Raw genomic sequence first — 22,549 nt, forward strand, 5'->3', positions numbered from 1 at the left:
ATATTAGTTGAATTATAGGTAGAAAATCTGCTTAACTGGTAGGGATAATAAAATAATCTAGAGTTAAAAGTTATAAAAAGTTGTAAATTAAATAATCCATTGGTTGGTTATGAATTAATTCTTGATCTTTTAATTTGTGATGCTAGATTTTAAGCATGTTTAGAATTAGATCCTTTAATTGTCATTCTTTTGTTTATTTTTTATCTCTTTTAGAATTGGGAATCCCTGCTTCTGTGGATCTAGTAAGCAGTGACCCAAGTCTTATGGTAGCATCATTCAGCAAAGGGTACACCAGCATCTTTAACATGGAAACACAACAACGCATTCTTACTTTAGAGTCCAGTCCAGATACAAGTATGTACACTACTTTCAAATAGATTTTTACCTGAATCAATTTTTAATTTAAATTATAACTAGTAGAGTCAACAATGAGAAGTACTTGTGATTATGAAGTTGTCTGCTTTCTACATCTAAGAGGATGTAATGATTTACATTTGATTTTAAGAATTTAGGTTAAGTTTATAACAGTACTATTTAAGATAGAATTCGCACTATTCCAAAAAGGACTTCAGCTTATGTTATACCAAAGGATTAGCTTTCAGTTTAATTAGGAGAAAGCAGTATTTATTCTGCATAGGAAATAAAAAGGGCCGAGCTCTGTGGCTGTTGGAGATCCCCGATGCTACGGCCTTAGTTGCAGTCAGAGACTCAGTGGCGTGAGCTAGGGATTGCTTACACTTAAGAAGGACTGTACAGAGCAGCACGTGCCAGCAGTTGGAAGAAGTCAGATGTGGCACCATGACTTCGTTGAGGTCAAGTTCAAGAGTGTCACTTGCACTTGGGTTGTTCTCAGCAGCCTCAAGTACCTGTGGTGGATTTTCAGGCAGAAGTTAAACAGGTGTTCTTAACTGAGACACCAAGAATTGGTTAAGTTTTCAAAAAAAATAATAAATGCCTTTCCTTTCTGACAATTTAATTTTTAAAATTACCTTAGTTTTCTGTTTATTATATAACTGACATAACTCAATACTGATTAGAATGGAGATCATATTGTGCCTCCTGTAATCCCAAATATGAAGCTTTCTGGTGGATACAAGAAGTCAGGAACCAAAATATTTTTTTGGGTTATGAAGAAGATACCGTGGTGCTTTTAAAATTTTCAACCATCACTTTCTTAGATTATAATCCAGTCAGTTTAAGTTCCAGTTAACAAAGAAAACTACAAACATGTGCATTGTTGTTTTAGTCAGAGAGCTATCTTTAATAGCTTAAAACGTCATCTATTCTGTTTTGACGGTCTTCATTTTCCCTTTAGCGTCTGCTTTACTCTATGTTTTACTTATTTCTTCCTGATACTCAGAATTGTTTGGGACAGTGTCATGAGTAGAACTTTTACCTGTTTGGATGTTAAAAAAAAAGAAAAAGAAAAAGAAAAGAAGAATCGAAATTATAAATTTTAGTAAAGAGAAGTTTTTTCCCCGAAGAAGTACAGTTTTGGGGGCCGACATTGTGGTTTAGTGGGTGAAACCACCACCTGTGAAGCCAACATCCCAAATAGATGCTACTTGAAGTCCTGGCTGCTCCACTTCCAGCCCAGCTCCCTACTAATGGTCTGGGAGCCACATGTGTGAACTCTTGCACCCACATGGCTACATGTTCTGCTGATTTCCCAAGCCATTAGAGGGGAACTGGGTGGATTAGCTGAGCAAGGTGGTAGCAGTGTTTTTTTTTTTTTTTTTTTAAAGATTTATTTTTATTGCAAAGTCAGATATACAGAGAGAGGAGGAGAGACAGAGAGGAAGATCTTCCATCCGATGACTCACTCCCCAAGTGAGCCGCAACGGGCTGGTGTGTGCCGATCCAAAGCCGGGAACCTGGAACCTCTTCCGGGTCTCCCATGCGGGTGCAGGGTCCCAATGCATTGGGCCGTCCTCGACTGCTTTCCCAGGCCACAAGCAGGGAGCTGGATGGGAAGCAGGGCTGCCGGGATTAGAACCGGTGCCCATATGGGATCCCGGGGCGTTCAAGGTGAGGACTTTAGCCGCTAGGCCACACGCACTGTTTTCTTTTCAGAAATATAACCGTCGGACATTCTGAGTTATACTGAAAACATTTCAGAAAATTGCTGAGAATATTTTAAATTAAGACAATGCTTTGAAATAAGTGATAATTATTTTAAATTATGATAAAAATATCCTGACATTTCCTGAATTACTAGCTTTTATTACTTTTAGAGTTATATAATACAAACTTAAATTAATCCTTTATTCCATTTTTTACTACGGGTTATGCTTTTGCTGTTTGTATTTGAATATGGTGTTATATTCCAGAATTTAGTACATTGCTTTTTTATGTATTTTTCATTTCTTTGAAAGCGGGGAGACACACACACACACACACACACACACACACACACACACACACTTCTTCCATCTACCGGCTCACTCCCTGAATGGCTGTAACAGCCAAGGCTGGACCAGGCTGAAGTCAGGGTCCGGGAAATGCATCAGGTTCTCCCGCATGGGTAGCAGAAACTCAAATACTTGAGCCATCATCCCTGCTTCCCAGATACATTAACGACGAGCTGATTCAGAAGCCAAGCATCCAGGACTGGAACCCTCACTCTAATAGGGAATGTGAGATCCCAAGTAGTACCTTAGCTCTCTGGTTACTTGACTTTGATAAGTCAAAGGTAGTTGAAGCATATATTGAGTACCTGTAAACCCAAAGTAAAGATGAATATTTCTAAGTCATAAGGTAATAACTGTGGATATTCGGAGGATTGCTTTGCATTTTTGGAATGGCTTACTAGGCCTTCAATTTGTTTTGATATTCTTTGTATATTGCCAACTTTATCTAATTTACCATCAAGTAGAAAAACTTCCTTAGAAGTCTTACCCAGAGTGGTTTTACACAGAGTGAGTCTTGGTACACTCACATCTGGTACAGGAGTCCCGATTGTGTTTCTGATTCCATCTGCTTGTTGATGTGTAGCCTGTTGACTCCTAGTTGGCTTCCTGCCATTCACATTGGACTCAGATTGAGTTTCTGGCTTCTGGCTGTTGGCTTTGGAGAGGGATGCAGCAGATTGGAGATACCTGTCTGTTTGGCTGTCTCTGTCTTCTTTCTCTCTTCCTCTGCTTTGCAAGTTAAAGCAACAATAAAAGATTGCCATATAATACAACTTTCTTTGGTTTGCTTCCATAATTTGATTTATGTCATATTCATTTTCTAAATAAGTGAAGCTACTTTCAGGAACTTTTCTTTCAGAATATATGGAGTTTTCACTTAACTGTTGTTAACTGTTTTTCTCCAGCTAGATTTTACAAAAGATATTGCTCTGTAATCTGCTATCTCTGGAGGAAAAATATTCATAGTTTGAATTTATTCATTTTTATTGGAAAGGCAGATTCATAGAAAGAGAAAGAGATCTTCCATCTACTGATTCACTCCCCAAGTGGCTGTGATGGCCAAAGCTGGAGTCAGGAGCTTCTTCCATGTCTTACCCATCCACCCCCGACACATGCAGGGTACCAAGGCTTTGGGACGTTCTCTGCTGCCTTTCCAGGCCACAAGCACAGAGCTGAATGGGAAGTAGAGCAGCCAGGTCGTGAACTGGTACCCATATGGGATCCTGGAGCATTCAGGGTGAGGATTTAGCCATTGAGCTATCATTGCCAGGCCCAGGGACTCTACTGGTCTCACATGGCACCATAGATTGTAAGGGTAGAAAAGGAAATTTTGGTTTTTCACTGCTTCCACATTTATCAGTATAGTGTATGTGAGGCAATTCTCATTTTCTAAGATTGAGATTGTGGAAACAATTGCAGAGTAAAATTAAAGACAAAGTCAAATTATTTACTTTTTCAGTTTCTCAGATGAATCTTCAGATCTCTTGTGTGTGAAAAAAATCCCTGTATTTACTTTATGTTGCTCTTTAATTCTTCCTCTTAGCAGCTAACTCTTCCTGCCAGATCAATAGAGTCATCAGTCATCCTACTCTGCCGATCAGCATCACTGCTCACGAAGATAGACACATCAAATTCTATGATAACAATACAGGTAAGACTTGACTAAGAAGTGATTTTTAATCAAGCGAAAGAAGAAAGAAACCCTGCAAAAAAAAGTTGGCTGCTTTTGGTCTGTTTTGTTGGCATCTTTCAAGTTCACAGATTAAACTGAGCTTGCAGCTCAATTCAGTGTGTGGTCATGCTGCCCAAATCTACTGAGGCCAATCTTTATTATATAGAATAAATGGATTATTTTGGTTAGTTTTGTGGCAAGTAGATGGTTGGAGTCATGTTATCACTTGAAACAAAATGAAAAATTAATTAAATTGGAAATAAAAGTAGTCTGTTTCTATGGTGCATTGCAGTGTATTGTGGAAAAATAGAAAAATGTTGGAAGTAGAAAGATATGGTCATTACACATTGTAATAAATTATTGCATAGTCTTATTCAATATTTAGTAACTCAGTTATCAGTTAGCCCTATTCTGTGCTGCACATGGAAAATTCAGAGACCATCTGCCTTAGTTTTCCATGGGCTAATATTTTCTGTGTTGTAATACTCTTTGATCCCAATTGATTTTGAATTGGAACGTGAGGGGTTTTCCCAGGTTTTTTGGGGTTAATATCACACATATGAAAGAAATTCATGAAAAGCTGTGCTGGGAGGAAAGCACCCTTGTATTTACAGCCATTTTTATCTGGACTGTTACTGTCTTTGTTAACATGGTAACTTTTGTTTGTTAATATGTTAACTTGTGCTGGTTTTGCTTGACTGCTAGTGATAAGTAGTTCCATAGATTAAATCCTTTTCCATGTGTTGTCCCACTTAAAGTGTGGCCATGTTTGCGTTTTGTTCCTTCGTCACATTCTCTGTGAATTTGAACTCTCTTCCTACAACCCATATGATTTGTCCATTACTAAAGTTTGCAAAGTAGGTCATTAATGATACCTGAATTCTAACTAATGGGCATAACTTAAGAGGGTGTTTATGCAGAAATTAGCAACTTCCATTTTGTGGTATAAAATACAAGCATTATATATATATATACACATATATAGTTTTTATACATAGTATATATAATATAGTTTGAATTGTTTTTCTTTTTCATTATTATTACCATGACTGGAGGCAAGAGGGAGATACATGATTTAGATGATGTAAAAAAAGTTTATCAACAGAGATGGAGAAACTAATGTTAACATGGTGGCTAATGTATATTCAGAATGCAGAAAATCATCAGTAACGGTTACTCTTTTGTCCAAAGGCAAACTGATCCACTCAATGGTAGCTCACCTAGAAGCTGTTACAAGTTTAGCAGTTGATCCTAATGGCCTGTACTTGATGTCTGGCAGTAAGTACATCAACTACAGATTATTTATTTATTTTTTTATCATCATCTTGAAAATCTGATTTTCCCTTTCCGTTTTTCTTTTGTTTGGTATAGGTCATGACTGCTCAATACGGTTGTGGAATCTGGAAAGTAAGACGTGTATTCAAGAGTTCACAGCTCATCGGAAAAAGTTTGAAGAATCGATTCATGATGTTGCTTTCCACCCATCCAAATGCTACATTGCCAGTGCTGGAGCTGATGCATTGGCTAAAGTCTTTGTATGACACATTGCATCGTTTTCATCATGTAGCTCTTTATAAATAATTGACTAACTGCACAAAAGAGATACAGAAGACCAGGGCAAGAATCAGCTCAGCTTGCCCTTTTGTTCTACTGAAGGAGCACAGAGAACATTTGTTAAAAGCATAGTTTCGCAATTCGTATACTGTTTTCTAAAATTAAAGTTTGTCCAGGTTGCTGCAAGCTCAGTTTAATCTGTGATCTTGAAAACTGTCTCAAATTGTCCCCCAAAATAGACCCTTTTATTTCTGAGGTGGTTCTAATTTGCTAAGCAGGCCTGAGCGACACAGGTTTAGCTTGTCCCTATTGATATGTGGTGTGTTGTAATGGATAATTAAAAAACTTGGTGGCTGGAAATGAATAGAGGAAAAGCAGAAACTTAGATCTAGTTCTCCTCTGACAACTCTTACTAAACATGTTAGTCAAACAGTAATCTTTACTCTGTCCGCTGTACTAATGAATCCCTTTGTGTGTGATGACCAGGCAGTGTTAAAATTAGCTTACTTTAGCTGTTTACATAAAGCAACTGGCAAAACATCTTATCTATTAGAGGAGGAAAATGCAGTAATATGTTACACATATTATTACTCAGAAATTCTAAACAAGTATTTAGTTTGTGAGCAGATTTCTTTATTGTATTACAGTTTTGAAAATAGATTTGGCAGCATTCTCAAGTTTAGCTGTCATGCACTCGCCATTATAAATAGTCTATAGAGTCTGCTTTTACTAAAGGACTTAACTTATTCAGGTTTGAGATCTGTTTATTTTTAAGGGCAAGCAGGGCATATCTCTGTAATAATTTCTTTTTTTAATTGTATTTTATTCCTATGAAGTGGTTCTTATTGATGAATTCTTACCTTTCAGTGACTGAAGGGACAGAAGTTACTACTAGTACTCATTTCTCAGCACCCGCTTAACCATGCTTCTGCTGATCTGTTCCTTGTCTTTCACATTCATGTTATCTGACACCTACCAGAAGTAATTCATCATTATGAAGTTTTAAGAGTCCAAAGAAAATGGTTAACCTCAGGCAGTTGCTTTTGAAGTAGGAAATAAAGGAAATAAAGGATATTAACATATCCAAGAAGAAGAACCTCCTATGAAAGAGTTCCATGACTAATAAGGGCTAAAAGAGTCTGCCTTTCTCTCTCTCCTCCCTGCCCCCATCCTCCATTATTTAATTGGAATCCAAGTTGGAATGCTTCTCTGATCCTACTTTATCTATGACCTTATATTGTATGTGGTTTACCGGTGGGATTTCCACGAGCCACTACCTGAAATGAGTCCCTTGTCTAACAGCTGTCATGCCTCTCCTCATACTCTTTCTCTTGTTTGTCTGAAATTGTAGTGATGAAAGTTATAAATAAATTGCTGAAGTTCAGCTTTTCACCAAAATTTGTAATAGGTTCTCAGACTTTTTAAAAAAGTATACCCATAAGTATTTAACAGATTAAAGTAATTCTTACATTCCTATCCTCATATATTCCATTGTCATGGCCATGACACTTATGTACATTTATTCCTGGAAGAAGTACTCTAGTGGTGATGTGGATAATAATTGACAGTACTTCTCTAGTATTTCTGTTTGTCTGCCTCTAGAATTCTGCAGTGTACAGGCAAATTTCCTTTAAAAAAAAAAACTGTGCTCAATTTGCCTGATTGTTGTACAGATATGCTATAGTATTTTAAAACAGCTTCATTTTTATTTAATCTTTGTGCTTTGATTAACAAGCAGGCTTGAACTCCTTTGTCCAATCAGATGAATTGACCTAGATGTGAGCTACGAGGTGAATGTGTGTATTTCTGTGCAAATTGAATATCCCACATTGTGTTTAGTAAATTTCTTTTGATTCTTCACAAAGGGAAGAACAGGTTGTTGCTAACCTAACACTGTAGAAGAATACTGGAAAATCTAGTCAGGTACCCCTTCTTAATATATTTATAATGGACCACCACAAAGCTATTGTTCTGCCAGTTACTGCTTTAATTACTCTTCAAGGTCTGTAGTGCCTACCTATGTCACTGAAATTCTGAAAACCAAGACATTCATTCACTGTTGATTTTTATACCTCATGGTTGAAAATTTTCTGTTAGTGAGTGGAAAATAACCATGAATATGCAAAATGCATATAATGGAACTGTTGAAAGTTCCTTAGAAAGCCAGTGCTGTATCATTAGAGACTGTACACAGAATAATTCTTCTCCACTCGTACTGTATGAACTCAGCCTAGAAATGAACCAAAGCTGTCTTCCAACCAGATGGTAGCATATACGTTTGTCTGACTTTTCCCCAACCTATTGAGCATTCACAAAGCAAACAAATTCAAGATTCAGATAGTCACTGAAATACTTTCATAATGCTTGATTTGTAAATACTTTGGATAAAATGTTTTAAAATAGTATGAAAATCAGCAGAAAGTATGGGTCCCTGCCTTATTTTCATATGCTATGGATACATCTCTGGGAGCTTGCAGCACCCTCCTCCTCTGTCACATGGAGCTCATTTGCAACTCAAACCATAGACAAATGTTTAACATAACTGATGTAGTGACCTTCAGTATTTTTCTATTGAACAAATTTAGCAATTTTTTGCCATTAAACAAATAATTAGTTATGCAAAGTCATTAGCTTTTATAGTCATTTTATTTACAACTAAAAGGGGGAAATTGAGCTGCACCACTGATAATGAACTTTGTGAAAAATTTTTTGTTTATCTGACTTTCATTCCTTCAGTATTCTTGCTATAAATTTCTTTTGAAGATAATGATGAAGATTTATTTGAAAATGTCTAAAATGTATGTATATTTTATAAATATATATTATATATATTATAGGAATATATATAATATATACTCTCTCTATATAAAACCATAGGTGCATTTTACTGTTTTGTATTTTCATTTTTGGAGGTGGTATACACAGCAGAAAATGATGAGTATGATGAGTGTTGTGCTCTTTGCTTTTGCAGTATAATATATAGTTCTCAATGTTTAAATTACTGTATATACTATATCCATTATAGGCTAGCATGCTTGTTTTAAGGACTGTCATTCTAGTTTATTAAAATCTGAATGTAAGAAAACCTGGCTATTCAAATGTGAATTGAAAAATATTCCATTCTCAGTACTGAGCTATTTTCATTGATCATTCAGGCTTTTTAACAATACAAATATCAACAAGAAGGCAATAGCTAGAAAATGAGAGGTGCCTTTATTTAAGGGGAAAAAAAAGCGAACAACAAAAAACAAATGCAGCCTTACAGTGAGGATGAAGACTGAGTTTGTGTGTGGAGGTGGGAGGGGAAAGGGAGAATGAGAGGGAGAGAGTGTGTGTGTGTGTGTGTGTGTGTGTACACGCACACATGTGTGCCAATCTGAAGGTCTTGGTTTGTGACCATCAGTGTCCTTTTAATGTATCTGCCCCATCTCTAGGACTTCAGGGGATATTTCGTGCACTGTCTTTGTGCTCCTTTGAGCACCATATACACCTTCTAAGAACTTTGAATGTGAATTCCCAAAAATTTCAGTAGAAAGAGAGAGAGAAAAAAAAGCTATTCATTAATATCAGGTTCAGGTAAAAGGAGAACTTACTGGTTTACCAAACTTGGGATCTCATTAATGTTGGCTAAGTGGATGTAATTTTTTGAAGTCTCACATTTTTAGTACCTCATATATTTCCCCCTTTCACAAGAACATGTCATAAAAATTTTATGTGATGTGATGAGGATTCAACCAGTAAAAATTATTTTTAGATACCTGAACTCTTTAAAATTCCACCTAAGAATTTTTCTGAGGATTTCAATGGCATCTCTCATATCTACCTCTTTGTCATTGCTACCGTTTTTACTGAGGAAATCTTCCTGACTTCTGAAGTGATGGTGGGATGCAACTGAAAAACTGATGTTGGTGCTTTCCTAAAGCTTCATCCTTTGAATTCTGTTGTGTGAAGTGTTGCAAGCCGGACCGAAAGACTTAAAATTTATTTTAGTTTTCTTCTGAAAGAATTGTTTAAAAATTACCTTCAGTATTGTTAATCTCTGGTTGGTTGGTGTCTATGTGATGTTTTTCAACCAAGAGTCAAATTCTGTTGAATACACATGGGAAAAGAGTTCTAACTATAATTTTGTTCAGCTTACTTTGTTTAAAGCTATGACAAGATTCTTAAGTACATAGTCATTTTATTTACTCAGAAGTTTCCCTTATTACTATATTACCTGTTTATATAATTGCAGTATTTTTTAAATGTTTGACACTGGGATTCACATTTTACAAAAGTAGTAGCTGACAGAAATGTTTATTTTTGTGAAATGTTTCAATTCCTAAAGTCCATTTTAGGGAAGTTCCAGGAAACAATTATGTCTGTGTTAAAAAAAAAAAAAAAAAAAAAGATAGTCATTTTGATAAACAGATGATCTGAATCATCTTACTTTTGCCATGTAAAGCTTTGTAATTGACGTTATCCCTCTTCCGGGCTGGGTCTCCATGTCAATGTAAGGGGCACGGGGTTGATAAAATGTTTAGCAGTCTTCACATTATTTGCTTTTTCAGTTCAAAAAATTCAAGTAGCAGAGATTCTCCTAAATCTCACTCACTCCAGCAGTATTCCTGAAGTAGTGCTTAGGGGATAGAATTCTCTGGATCTTGGCCATCAAGCTTTGGATTTAATTTAACTGGGACCACATGCCTGTCATCCCTCGGATGCAAATTGGAAAGTTCATTTAATTTAGATAAACTCTAATGTCTGCCTGCCTTTTTAACAGGCTGTTGAACCAGTGAGTGCCTTGTTAATGTAGAATGTCCCTCCCCCTTTGTGTGTTACCTCTCTTGAAAATGTCTCAGAGAAAGGCATTTAATTGGTTATGGAGAGCTGTGAATTTGGTATTGTCAGGGACCAGAATGTCTGGTCTACTGAGTACCTTCCTGCCTATTTTCTCCTCATTGTTTGGCTGAGGCTTGCCTGTGGTGAGAAAAAGAAACCACAACCTTCCTTTTCCACACCTTTTATCCAGTCCAGATTAAAAGATGTCCCTTATCTTCATCCCAGCTCTAGATCTAATGCTTGTTTTTAGGTGGAACCACTTGTTTATAATACTGAAATCAACTGCTAATTTTATGTCTTCTCAACTTGAGTTTACTGGAGCTGACCTTAGGGTATCATCAGTTTGGATTTCTAAACAACCTTTTCTTTCCACGCCCTGGCCCCTGTCTGGTGAGCCCTGGGCCAAATTGTTTGATCTTCAGGTATTTAAAATTTTAGTGATATCAATTAATGTAAATTAGCCCAAATGCTATTATTTGTGGTGCAAGAAAGTTTTTTTTTTTTTTTTTTTGGAGGGGGGGTTAAATTCAAGGTTTGGATAAGCTATTTAAGATATCCATTTTCGGTGGCTCTAAATGTATTTGTTTCTAAATAAAGTGTGCAAATATAGATGATGTGCTATAGATGTCTCATGAATTGGAATATTTGTCAAATTTGGAATCTAGTAGCAACTTTGTACCAAATTCAGATAAAACACTCAAATACCATTTCATCTGGGGCTGGGAGCTTGTAGAAGGGTACAGAAAAGTTGATATTAGACAAAGTAGGTATGAGTCCAAAATAAGCAAAAACTCTTAATTATTGATTGTGAGGAAGATGGAGAAGTTTATCGTTAGAGAATTTGAACCTTTGGAAAGCCAGCAAAAATTTAAAACCGAAAAATTCAATCAGTGATTCTTCCAGGGTCACTTGGTGTGTTTGTTAACAAATAAGTTTCATGTTTTTTAAGAGTTCAATTAAATAAGTTGCAGCAACATCTCTAAACAATGTGTTTTTATTGTTTCTTTGCTTGGCTATTTAATGACAGTCATAAGCCTTCCACACCTCTGCCCATTTGTGCCATCATTGAGGTCTTTACCTATGCAGAGCTCAGAATTTCTTTGTTCCTTTCTGGAACCACAATACTGTGTTGAATCTAAAAGTACTCCTTGATGTCTCTGCAACTGTGCACTCTGAAGTTCTGAGTGTTGGTGGACCGGTGTCTTTTATAATACACATTCTTCAGTACTGTTAGAAACATCTCTTACTGGGTTTTAACAACAACTAAGACCTGGCTTGCTGGGATAACTTTGGAGTAATCTAACATAGGAAGTCACAAAGGCTCTGTAAGTTATTTATGGGTTTGTGATTCTCAGGTCTTGGCCTATGGTCAAAGTAGTAACCTGATCTACAGTGGGTTTCTTGATGTTTTGAGGAGTCCCAGCATTGTCTTGGCACTTAAGGGAATGCCAGACTTCTAGGCATAGGGTATAAACAAACAAAAACAGTGTAACCATAATACATTCTTTAATTTGTAACTTCTCAGTTGCTGTGACCAGGATAACTCCAAAAATTGGGATCCGCAGGTTTTTTTGAAACAAAATTTGTAACTTCTTACATTTCCTGTACTTTCAAAGCTGAATTGGGAATCCATCAAACAGAGAAAGACCAACCCTACACACTCCCAAGTTCATCTTTATTCACTAAAGGTAATGGTGACTTTAGTCAGACAAACAACCTGATTATTTTGGGTGAGCAAATTCTGCAATGCCCTATTAATGGACAGTGGCTGCTTTATAGAGAATTCTTATGTGCCTGGTGATTTAGCTCAAATTTACTTTAGCAAGACTGGTCTAGATGCTAATTTGACATTGACTCTTCCATTACTTCTTTAGAGAATTAACACAATGATGTTGAGATTCTACACTATAGCATCACCCAGATGAAACTTGGTGTGCTAGGATTATTGTTGTCAATTTATGTACCACAGTTATGACTTCACGCATATGCCTATGTAACAACTTCCCAATGTGTAACCTCAAACTGAAGGGTGTTTTTTTTGTTTGTTTGTTTTAATTATGTGAGCTTAATCCAAGGAAGCACAGTGGTGGGTGAACATGTCATCCGCAAATAAGGATTTCCAAATGGAAAGCGTTCTTTAAGAAAAAGAAAAGGGACCAGCATTATAGCATAGTGGATAAAGCCACCACCTTTGATGCCAACATCCCATCTTGTTTTTTTGAGTCTTGATTACTCCTTTTCTGATCCAACTCCTTGCCAATGCACCTTGGAAAGCAGTGGAGGGTGGCCCGAGTACTTGGGCCCCTGCACCCATGTTGGAGACCCAAAAGAAGCTCCTGACTTCCAGCTTCGGCTTGGCCCAGCCCTGGCCATTGCAACCATTTGGGGAGTGAACCAGCAATTGAACAGTCTCTCTCTCTCTCTCTCTCTCTCTCTCTCTCTCTCTCTGCCTGTCTTTAAAATGAATCTTTCTAAAAGAGAAGGAAGTACATGGAAAGCAAAACTTGACATTGATGTAAAATTAATCATAATATCAGGCCTGGCAGGATGGCCTAGTAACTAAATTCTCGTCTTGCAGCTGCCAGGTTCCCATATGGGCTTCAGTTTGTGTTCCAACTGCTCTGCTTTGCATCCAGCTCCCTGCCTGTGGCCTGGGAAAGCAGGAGAGGATGTTCCAAAGCCCTGGGACTCTTCACCCAACTAGGAGACCCAGAAGAAGCTCCTGGCTCCTGGCTTTGGATCAGCTCAGCACTGGTCGTTGAGGCTGCTTAGGGAATGAACCAGCAGAGGGAAGATCTTTCTGTTTCTCTTTTTAAATCTGCCTTTCTAATTAAAAAAAAAAATCTTAAACAGATTAATCATGGCATATAGAAACAAGCAGCTTACTCTGTGTCCTGGAATGTTAGAGTTTGCTGCCTCCCAGCTACTCATTTCACTTACGAAAGTTAGATGAAAATAATCTTATTAATTAGCAAGATTATTCTTAGAGGAAAACTAATTTATCAGAAAAAGCCTGTTTAGAGTACTGGATTAGTCAGGTGAGGGCTTGGAGGCAACAAGTACTGTTTCTAGGTGGACCTGTGCTGCTACATCTTCATTTCTCCTTTAGATGAACTTGAAAGATTATCACTTCTGACCTCAAACACTGAATGGTTTAAATTCTGTACTTGTTTGTCCTTGATCCCTAACATAAGAGAGCTCCCATCCTCTTGCTCACTCTTCACATGGGTGCAACACCCAGGCCTGGGGCCAGACTGAAATCAGCATCCATATGGAATGCCAGCATTGCAGGCACCGACTTCCCTGTCTTCCCTGTTGCACCGTAACACTGGCTCCTAAATTAGATAATTTTAGGGAGACAGCAAAAGTATCCTAGTACCTGCTGGCAAAATGTCAGGTGGCACATTTTAGGAAACCGAGTTTAGGCATGTTGTGTTATGTACTTATGTCAGAATGAACAACAGGCATGTTAGACATCTTCTGAAATGACCAAGTGATAACTTCATCCATTTTTTTTCATTTTCATAGGGTGAGAATGTTTTTGATTAGCCTTTTGAAATCATTTTTAAGTGTATGCACATCTTTTTTTATAAGCTATATATTTTAAAGTGTTCTATTTTAGAGTGGCCTCACTCAGTATATTTTAGAAAAAACTCAGTGGTATATGTCCTTGACATTTGTAACTAACACTGTCCCGTAGCCTCATTCGCCATCCCCCGCTCCCCACACTACCCAGCCCAGTACTTAACTGCTGTGTAAAAATATGTAAGTGTTAAATGCATCAGTATTTTATTGACTGGAAAACCTATATTGCTGTGCAGAGCTTCCAGAGAAATGTGGAGACTTGTGCGTTTGATGTGTGCTAAAATAAACGGAGCATTAAGCTACAGCAGGTGGGAGTGGACTGCATGAATAAAATTAATAGCAGTGTCCTCTCAGAGCATAAATGGTTAAGGTTAGGTTCTGCCAGTTACTCTTCAAACAGGTTTTGAAAGTATGTCGCTGCAGCTAAAACAAAATTCACTAAATTCATTTAAGTGAGATCTTTTTAAATGAAATGCTCTCTGTTCCATTTCTTTGTATATCTCACAATCAGAAGGAGTCAGGCTTCCATCAAACTCTAAAACACTCAGACTTTCTTCTGTTCTTAGTCAGTTTTTACATAAGCAAGACAATATGCTCCTGTATTACTTGAGGTTACTTGAGAATACACTTACTGACTTTTTGGTTTTTAATGTGTTTTTTTTTTTTTTAATCTGAGAGTCAAGAAAGAGGGAGAACTCCCATCTGCATTTCACACCCCCCCCCAGGTGCCCACAGCCTACATCCCCTGCCCTGATGTAGGACCTGGTACGCAGTTTGGTATTCCTGTGTGGGTGCAGGATGTGAGTCCTTGAACTGTCACAACTGCATTGGCCGCAAGCTGGAGAGGAAATAACCTCCAATGATAGGCTTATTATACACACTGTCTTTCAAAATAATCTGTTTTTGTTTTGAAGGGTTGGAGTAAACAGTGACAAGTTGTCTCTGAATATCATGATTTTCCCCATTACTGAGTACATTAAGTACTGCTAATATGTCACTTAGCTGAGTGCTCCACTCCTCCCCCTCTGTGCTCACACTTCAGTCTGCCTCCATTGGAACTGAGCAAAACGCATGGTGACAGAAATGTGTAAACTCTATTAGCTGTCCCTTCTTTCTCTGTTCCTAACTCCTTGCCTCAGGCGGGCAACCCACAGGCCTCTGATGCATCCCACAGAGGTCCTGTTTATGAATGGCTCTTCGTTCTCCCAGTGGAAGATTCCACCGGGAAGTTGTGTTTGGAAGTGAAGGCAGGGTCGAGATCTCTCAGGATGTGCTCCGGGTTTTATTTGAACAGTTTAACTGCTTCTTGAGCAAAATAGTCAAATCAGAACCCCCATTTATACTTACATCGAATGGCTTAAATCGTTAGAACAATCAGAAATATGAAAGTATGAAATAGCTGAGTGTCAATGTTGAATCTATATAGTATATAAAAACTGTTGCCTGTCTTTGAAATTTATTGATTAAAAGTAGGGCTCTGTTAAGATGATTCAGCACAGAGGAAAGATCAAGGATTTGACCTGGACATGAACACTTGGAGTCTAAGAAACTTTAGACCATATTGCCTCTTTTTTTGTCAGTTTCTCACCTATAAAATAGGTCTCCTTAATTTGGTCGATTTCAGGTAATGAGTGTAACACATGGTGAACTATCAGGCCGTAGTATGTATCCAACAAAAAGCTGAACTCCCCGGATCTATGTATTTTTGTTATGCAATTCTTTTACTCCCATTAGTCTCTAGAATATCAATCTTTTAATGAGATAAATTTATTCACTTGAAAGGCAGTTACAGCAGGATCTTCTATCCATCCATTGTTTTCCTTCCCAAATGGCTGCAACATCTGGTTACGGGCCAAGCTGAAGCCAGGAGCCACTAAAATACGCATCAGAAAAAGCCATCAAAAAGAATATCACTTTCCTGAGTCTTCTAGTCCCTACTATGTGGCAGACAATTTTAAGCGTTGGGATCAGCAGTGAACAAAAAAGCCTTCACTTACTGCTGCAGCTCATATTCCAGTTAGGGGAAACACTAAATAGAACTGTGGAATATTGTTGATGAGTGATGTATGAGCAATTATTGCATGCCAATTTTTTATACTGATAATGCAACTTGTATTTCCTAGTTTCATGTGTATTAGTGCCTTAAATCTATAGATCTGCTAAGTTTCATAGTACACACATAAATACAATCATATGATCTTACATAAAGATATTTTGGAGAGCCAGTTTACTCTCTGAATCTCACTTTTCCTCTCCAGGACTTCATGATGGGCATCCTAAGACTATAGCTTTCATTCCATTCTTTTTAATGGCTGTGTAATACTCCAGATTGATGACATACCATGATTTATTAAATCTCTCTGATACTGATGAGTTTATTTTGTTACCAGATTTTTGCTATCACAATAAATATTCCTGTGTGTACAAGTGTTTGTGACTATGATGGTCTTTACTTCTATGGGATAGATTTCTGTTGAAGGAAGGATGAAATAATTTATATTTCTAACAGTGAATGCATGAAAACACTTTGTCTTTTATAGCCAATGAATAATTGCAGAATCATAAATGAAATAGTGTGTATAGTGATTTCCCAGTGTTTGCATTTCCATTTTCCTGACAACTATAATGACTTCTGTAAATTATTTTTATGGGTCATTTGGATTATACTAGGAAATGAGTTATCAGTAATTTTTAAAAAAATATTTGAAGGGTAGAGTGACAGAGAAAGAGACATTGTCCATCCAGTGGCTCACTGTCCATATAGCTGTGGCATCCAGTTCCAGGCCAATATGAAGAGCCAGGGGCCAGTAACTCCATGTGGATCTCCACATAGGTGGCAGAGGCCCAAGTATTTGGATCATCCGCTGCTGCCTGCCCAAGGCATATTACAGGAAGCTGAATTGGAAGCCAGATCAAAAGCCAAGCAGCAGGAATATGAACTGGGACTTCAGTGTGAGATGCTGCGGTTGCAAACTGGCCTAACTCCGTGCACCACAGTGCCAGCCTTTACCTGTCAGTTTATATTGTTACGTAAGAAATTGGTACAAATTTAGTATTCTTTTTTTAAATCTCATGGTTCTGTAGATTAGAGTTCCAAGAAAACTTGGACCCTCTTTTCAGGGCACAGTAACACTGAAAGGAAGGTGCCAGTGTGGGCTCTTAACAGAAAGCTCTGAAGAAAAATTCACTTGCAAGTTCCTAAAGTCTTTAGGATGAAGATTCACAATCGACGTTGGTCAGACCTCTAAAGGTTGGTCTCTGGGCCTGGCACATGGTCCTATCCATATTCTAAGGCAGTCACGGTGTATTAAATCCCTCTTATACATTGACTCTTCTTGGTCTTTTGCTACCGACCCGACAAGATTGCTTTTGAAGGACTCTGGTGATTAGGTAAGCCCAATCCAAATAATCTCTGTACATTAAAATCAATTTGTCAATATCAATTACATCTGCAGTTCCTTTCTCCCTGTAATGTGATGTCATGTGGGTAAAGTTCATGGGGACTCTGGGAATTCTGCCTACTACACGTAGTTCACTTTTATCCTTAATTTTGTCTACTATGTTTCTCTTTAACTAGTTTGCAAGTGCCTTTTAATGTAATATATACTGACCCTTTTTTGGTTAAAATTTCCTCCAGTTCTTGCAAGTTGTTGATTAATCACATTATGAAGTACTTTTTCCATGTAAAATTTAGCCATTAGACTTCATTCTTAGGTGAGTTGAATATTTGCTTTAATCACATTTATAAATGTTTAAAATTTTCATTTTTCATGATATTGTTCCATTGGCTCAGGAATTTCCCCTTCCGCCCTTCACATCCTCATATCTTTTTCATTTTATTCACATTGTACCCTTACTTCTGCTGCAATTGAACAATTTGGTTCTTTTTATTGCAGGTATTTTTCTCCAAATCTGTCATGTTTCTGTTGACCACGTACATAGTCCCTTTTCCCACTTTGTGTGTATTAGTATGTGTTTAAGTCTGCGTTTTTATGGTTTGTAGATAATACTATAAATTTTTTTAACTACATGATTAAGATAATGTACCTCTGGGTGACCTAGAATGGTTTTTTATATATATATATATATGTATGTATATATATACACATATATATAATTTTTTATTTTCTACATTGAAATCTACTTCATTTGTAATTTTTAATATATATTTAGAATGCAAACAACATATCTAGCTTTATTTTCTTCCAAGTGGTTTGTCAATCTAGCACCCTATGTTTAAGAAAATGATCTTTTCTCAATTAGCTATAATACCAGTAAGAACTATTTCAAGTTCTCACATATACTCATATTTTCTCTGTGTGCTATTCTTTTTCATTTATGGTTCTCTTCCAATGGAACTATCATGGATATAATTGCAGTGACTTTATTACATGTTTGAATATAAAATGGTTTTCTAAAATGGTTAAATAGAGTTTTCTTCCCCATCCTATATTGCTCTTTTTACTGCCTTTCTTAGCTGTTCTCTGGTTTTTGAAGTTTTTGATATTTCAATACAGTTTTATTCAATTAGGGCTTGAAAATGCTTTTAACTTACATATTAATTTAAGGAAGTTTGATGTATGATATTGTGCTTCCATCTAAATATAGTATCATTTTCTGTTCATTCAGTTATTAATATCTTCAGTAAAGTTTGGTTTCCTTATTTAAGCACTGTGCCTTTAGCTCTATTTTGACTTGTTTAACTTTGAGGACTTTATTGTGAATGAACCTTTTCTGTTTGTGAATGAGCTTTGATCCCCATTTGCATCATTTTAAATGTTACTTAGTTTGACAGGCAGAAAGACAGACAGAAAGAAGAAACTCCTATATCTTGAATTATTTTCCAGATGCCTGTACTGGGCAGCGCTGGACCAGGGCTGGAGCTGCAACACAGGAATTCACATGGCTGACAGGTACCCAAGAACCTGAGCCAATGTCTGCCAGGGTCTACATTAGCAGGAAGTTGGAGTCAGGCGCCAGGGTGAGAATCAAAACCAGGAAGTAGAATATGAGAGATGGGCATCATAACCAGTAGACCAAATATCTGCCCTACCCATGTTGATATCTAAGGAATGATTACAAATGAAGAGAAAGCATATTGTTTGTATATATTATATACAAAAAATTATTTACATACTAAGTCTTTTTGTTCTGTTAGTTTGTTACTAGAGTCTCTTAACTGGAAATTACAATATATTATTGAGTAATAATGGTAATAGCTGTATCATTGTCTTACTTAGAATGGTTTTGGCATTTTGTTATTTAGAGCATTTGCTTTGGCATTTGGTAAATAATAATTATTTTACTTAAATAGGTACTTCTGTGTTGTACTGAGAAATTATATTAAGATTAATAACCGAATTATATCAAATCCTTTCTCAGCATCTTTTTAGAATTTATCTAATTGTTTTTACTTAAAAGGAAAATAGAGAGGGAGAAACAGAGGGAGAGAGAGAAGGTTTCCACCAGCTGGTCCACTTCCCAAATGGCCAACAACAGCTGGAACCGAGCTGGTTTGAAGCCAAGAGCTTCTTCCTGGGTCTTCCACATAGATGCAGAGGTTCAAGCTCTTGGGCTGCCCCCTGCTGCCTTCCCAGGTCATAAGTCAGGAGCTCAATTAGAAGTGGAGCAGCTGAGGACTTGAATTGCAGGCCTTAACAGGTCACCATGTTGAGCCCTTCTTGGAATCTTTTAATCTGATCGTGTGTTGCTTTCCTTTAAGTGCTAAACACATGAAAATACCCTTGCCTCCTTGGAATGATGCCACCCTCTTACAATGTGTTGTTATATTCTTACAAATCTGTTGGCAGTTGTTAATCTTTTATTAACAGTGTATATTTGGTATTCAAAAGTGAGATTTACAGGCCCAGTGCAATAGCCTAGTGGCTAAATCCTCACCTTGCATCCATTGGGATCCCATAAGGGTGCCGGTTCGTATCCTGGCTGCTCTACTTCCCATCCAGCTTCCTGCCTATGGCCTGGGAAAGCAGTGGAGGAAGGGAGATGCATGAGTAACCAGAGGATTCATTCACTGCTGGTGAGAATATAAATTGATTCAAATACATTGGAAAACTGGCAGAATCTACTAAAGCTGAAAATACTCATACAATGGGATCTAGTCATTCAGCCCCTAGTTATATCCCCAATAAAATGCTTATTTCCCTGAAAGATGTGTTTTGTAACAGCACCATTAGTGATAATGTCAAACAAGAAACTGCCCAGAAGTCCACCAAATATAGTAGAATTGTTGTAGGATTTTTGAACCTGAATACGGCAGCAACTTCAATTCTTGTCTCGCAGGAAAGAAGAATTTTCGTGTGGACAAAGTTTAGTTTTGAAGCAAGATTTGTTAGAAAAGTTGAGAAAGGGGACTCCCGTCCTAGTGATGGGAGGGGGCTCTGAGATAGAAAGGACCCTTACCTCCTGCCATAGTGGCAGGAGGAGAAGTGGAGGAAAAAAGAGACCCTAGTCCTCTGTCATAGTAGCAGGAGGAAAAGCAAGAGAGAAAAACCTATATTAATGGTGGGGGAAGCACCTTTTTTTTTTTATAAAGATTTATTTATTTTTATTACGAAGTCAGATATACAGAGGAGGAGAGACAGGAAAATCTTCCATCTGATGACTCACTCCCCAAGTGAGCGCAATGGCTGGTGCTGTGCTGATCCGAAGCCAGGAGCCAGGAACTTCCTCCAGGTCTCCCACATGGGTGCAGGGTCCCAAGGCTTTGGGCCGTCCTCGACTGCTTTCCCAGGCCACAAGCAGGGAGCTGGATGCAAAGTGGAGCTGTCGGGATTAGAACCGGCGCCCATATAGGATCCCGGCATGTTCAAGGCGAGGACTTTAACCACTAGGCCACGGCGCTAGGCCCTTCACTTTTTTTTGTTGTTGTTGCTAATTTGATTCAGTTGTTATTGATTCTGTTATTTAGAAGTTTATAAAATTTGAGGTTTTATTACAAATTTATTTTCTTATGATTTTTTAAACCTATTTTCTGTCTTAGGTGAAGCAAACTTTTAACAGTTGTTTTAGCTTTTTTGGAAAAAATATTGACACATAATTTTATTATATTTACATAAGTAATTTTTCTGAGGCATAGTTAGTTTTGAACTTGATATTTTCACAGATGCGCGATGCTGACACAAGGTAACCTCCCTGAGTCTCCATTTTTCATTTATGAAACAGTGCTTAGTAGTGTCATTGTAGGACTTAAAATTGGACTAGCCAATGTGAAGGCAGCCAAGAGAGTGCCAGGAACATGAAAGGCCAGTGAACCTAGGAAAGGCCAGATTCTTCATTTCCTTTCCTCTAACCCAGCTTCTTGCAAACTTAGCGCAGTTTTTAACAGTGTCCAACCCACAGAGAGAAACTTCACTGTGAAGAATTCTGGACTTGGTAACCAAAAGCAACACATTACAAAACTCTCTTGGTTTAGAAACATTCATAATCTGAAGTTTGTTTAGAAACTTCCTTAGAAAAAGACTCAGAACCAATTTTCTCCATCCTTAATATTGTCCAGAAAAGGAAGAGATATGTTAAGAGGATGTACAGGCAATGCCATATTCAGGAAGAAAAACTAAAACAGCTCCCTTTTCATTCCCCAGATGGGCTCTATCAACATGCCCCCTCGCTCTCAAACCTTTGGAACTGACAAATAACAGCTGGAAGAAATGGCACTGCCCCTGTCCCTCTGTGGTGACTGGCGGAGAGCTGACCCCTCCCATCACTTCACAGGGGCCTGAGACTCTTTCTTCACATGTTTCATTAAGTTGTCACTTGAAGAAACTTCATCCATTAAGGGAAGATCTAGATGCCATCCTACCCAAGGGTGTGTAAGGGCAGCACCCAATGTGCTGAAGGCAGTGCCCTTGCAAACATTCATAGACCTGAAGAGAGAATTCTTCTTTGTGTAATATTTAATAAGATGAAGACCACAAGCACTAGTGCAGATCAAACACATTAGGAGTGGGATAGAATGTGGCCGTGTTGTGAACATGTGTTATCAGACCATTCCAGAACCTCCTGGGAGAGACTTGTGGTATGGAGAGCTATCTACGGCGCTTGAGAAACAGCTGTTGTCGAGTGGTCAAGGCCCACTTGCCACTCTACCCTAGATTTGATAGGTTAAGTACACTGTGGACCCGAATGGATTCAGTTTATTACTTACAAGGTCAGCCGAAGCTGAATCAGTCTGGTGCCAGTCTCCTTGTCCTGCAGGACACCAGAACCAAAGGGCCAGATTAGACACATCATAAGAAGTGGGACCCCAATTCTAAAAGGCAGGGAGTGTGTTTTGTAGCCTGTAGCCCTTGTCTGGAGTCCTGGACTTCTCTGAGAAGAGGGTGCTTTTATGAAAGTTTCCTACAATATGGAAAGGTATATGACAGTGGCCTTGGGACAACTTGTCACAAGCTACACTCACTACATTCCTGGGATGATCAGGACGTCCCAATGAGACTGGAGTCAAACTGAGGTTGAGCCTTACACGTGGCCTGGGTGGAGGAATGAG

At 37.9% G+C, this 22,549-nt stretch overlaps 1 protein-coding gene and 1 long non-coding RNA gene across 5 annotated transcripts in view; one reads left to right on the top strand and one right to left on the bottom strand.

Annotated features, from left to right (window-relative positions):
- Positions 1-5,823, top strand: part of LOC131481019 (striatin) — a 118,304-nt gene extending 112,481 nt beyond the window's left edge. For all 3 annotated transcript variants that reach the window (XM_058668085.1, XM_058668087.1, XM_058668086.1), the window contains 4 exons: positions 214-354; positions 3,955-4,062; positions 5,275-5,361; positions 5,455-5,823. In XM_058668085.1, the coding sequence (XP_058524068.1) occupies positions 214-354; positions 3,955-4,062; positions 5,275-5,361; positions 5,455-5,624 (506 nt within the window). In that variant the 3' untranslated portion in view covers positions 5,625-5,823. The remainder of the gene's footprint in view (positions 1-213; positions 355-3,954; positions 4,063-5,274; positions 5,362-5,454) is intronic.
- LOC131481023 (uncharacterized) lies at positions 584-6,625 on the bottom strand. Of its 2 annotated transcripts, none has more exons than XR_009245992.1 (3): positions 6,498-6,625; positions 2,939-3,137; positions 584-866 (listed from the first exon to the last, which is right to left on the bottom strand). It is a non-coding gene; the product is annotated as an uncharacterized LOC131481023 (long non-coding RNA). The 2 variants fall into 2 exon arrangements; XR_009245993.1 differs by having other exon boundaries at positions 2,939-3,140; positions 6,498-6,624.
- Positions 6,626-22,549: the final 15,924 nt, after the last annotated feature.

This window comes from Ochotona princeps, chromosome 8, assembly GCF_030435755.1.
Source record: "Ochotona princeps isolate mOchPri1 chromosome 8, mOchPri1.hap1, whole genome shotgun sequence".
Lineage (NCBI taxonomy): Eukaryota > Metazoa > Chordata > Mammalia > Lagomorpha > Ochotonidae > Ochotona > Ochotona princeps.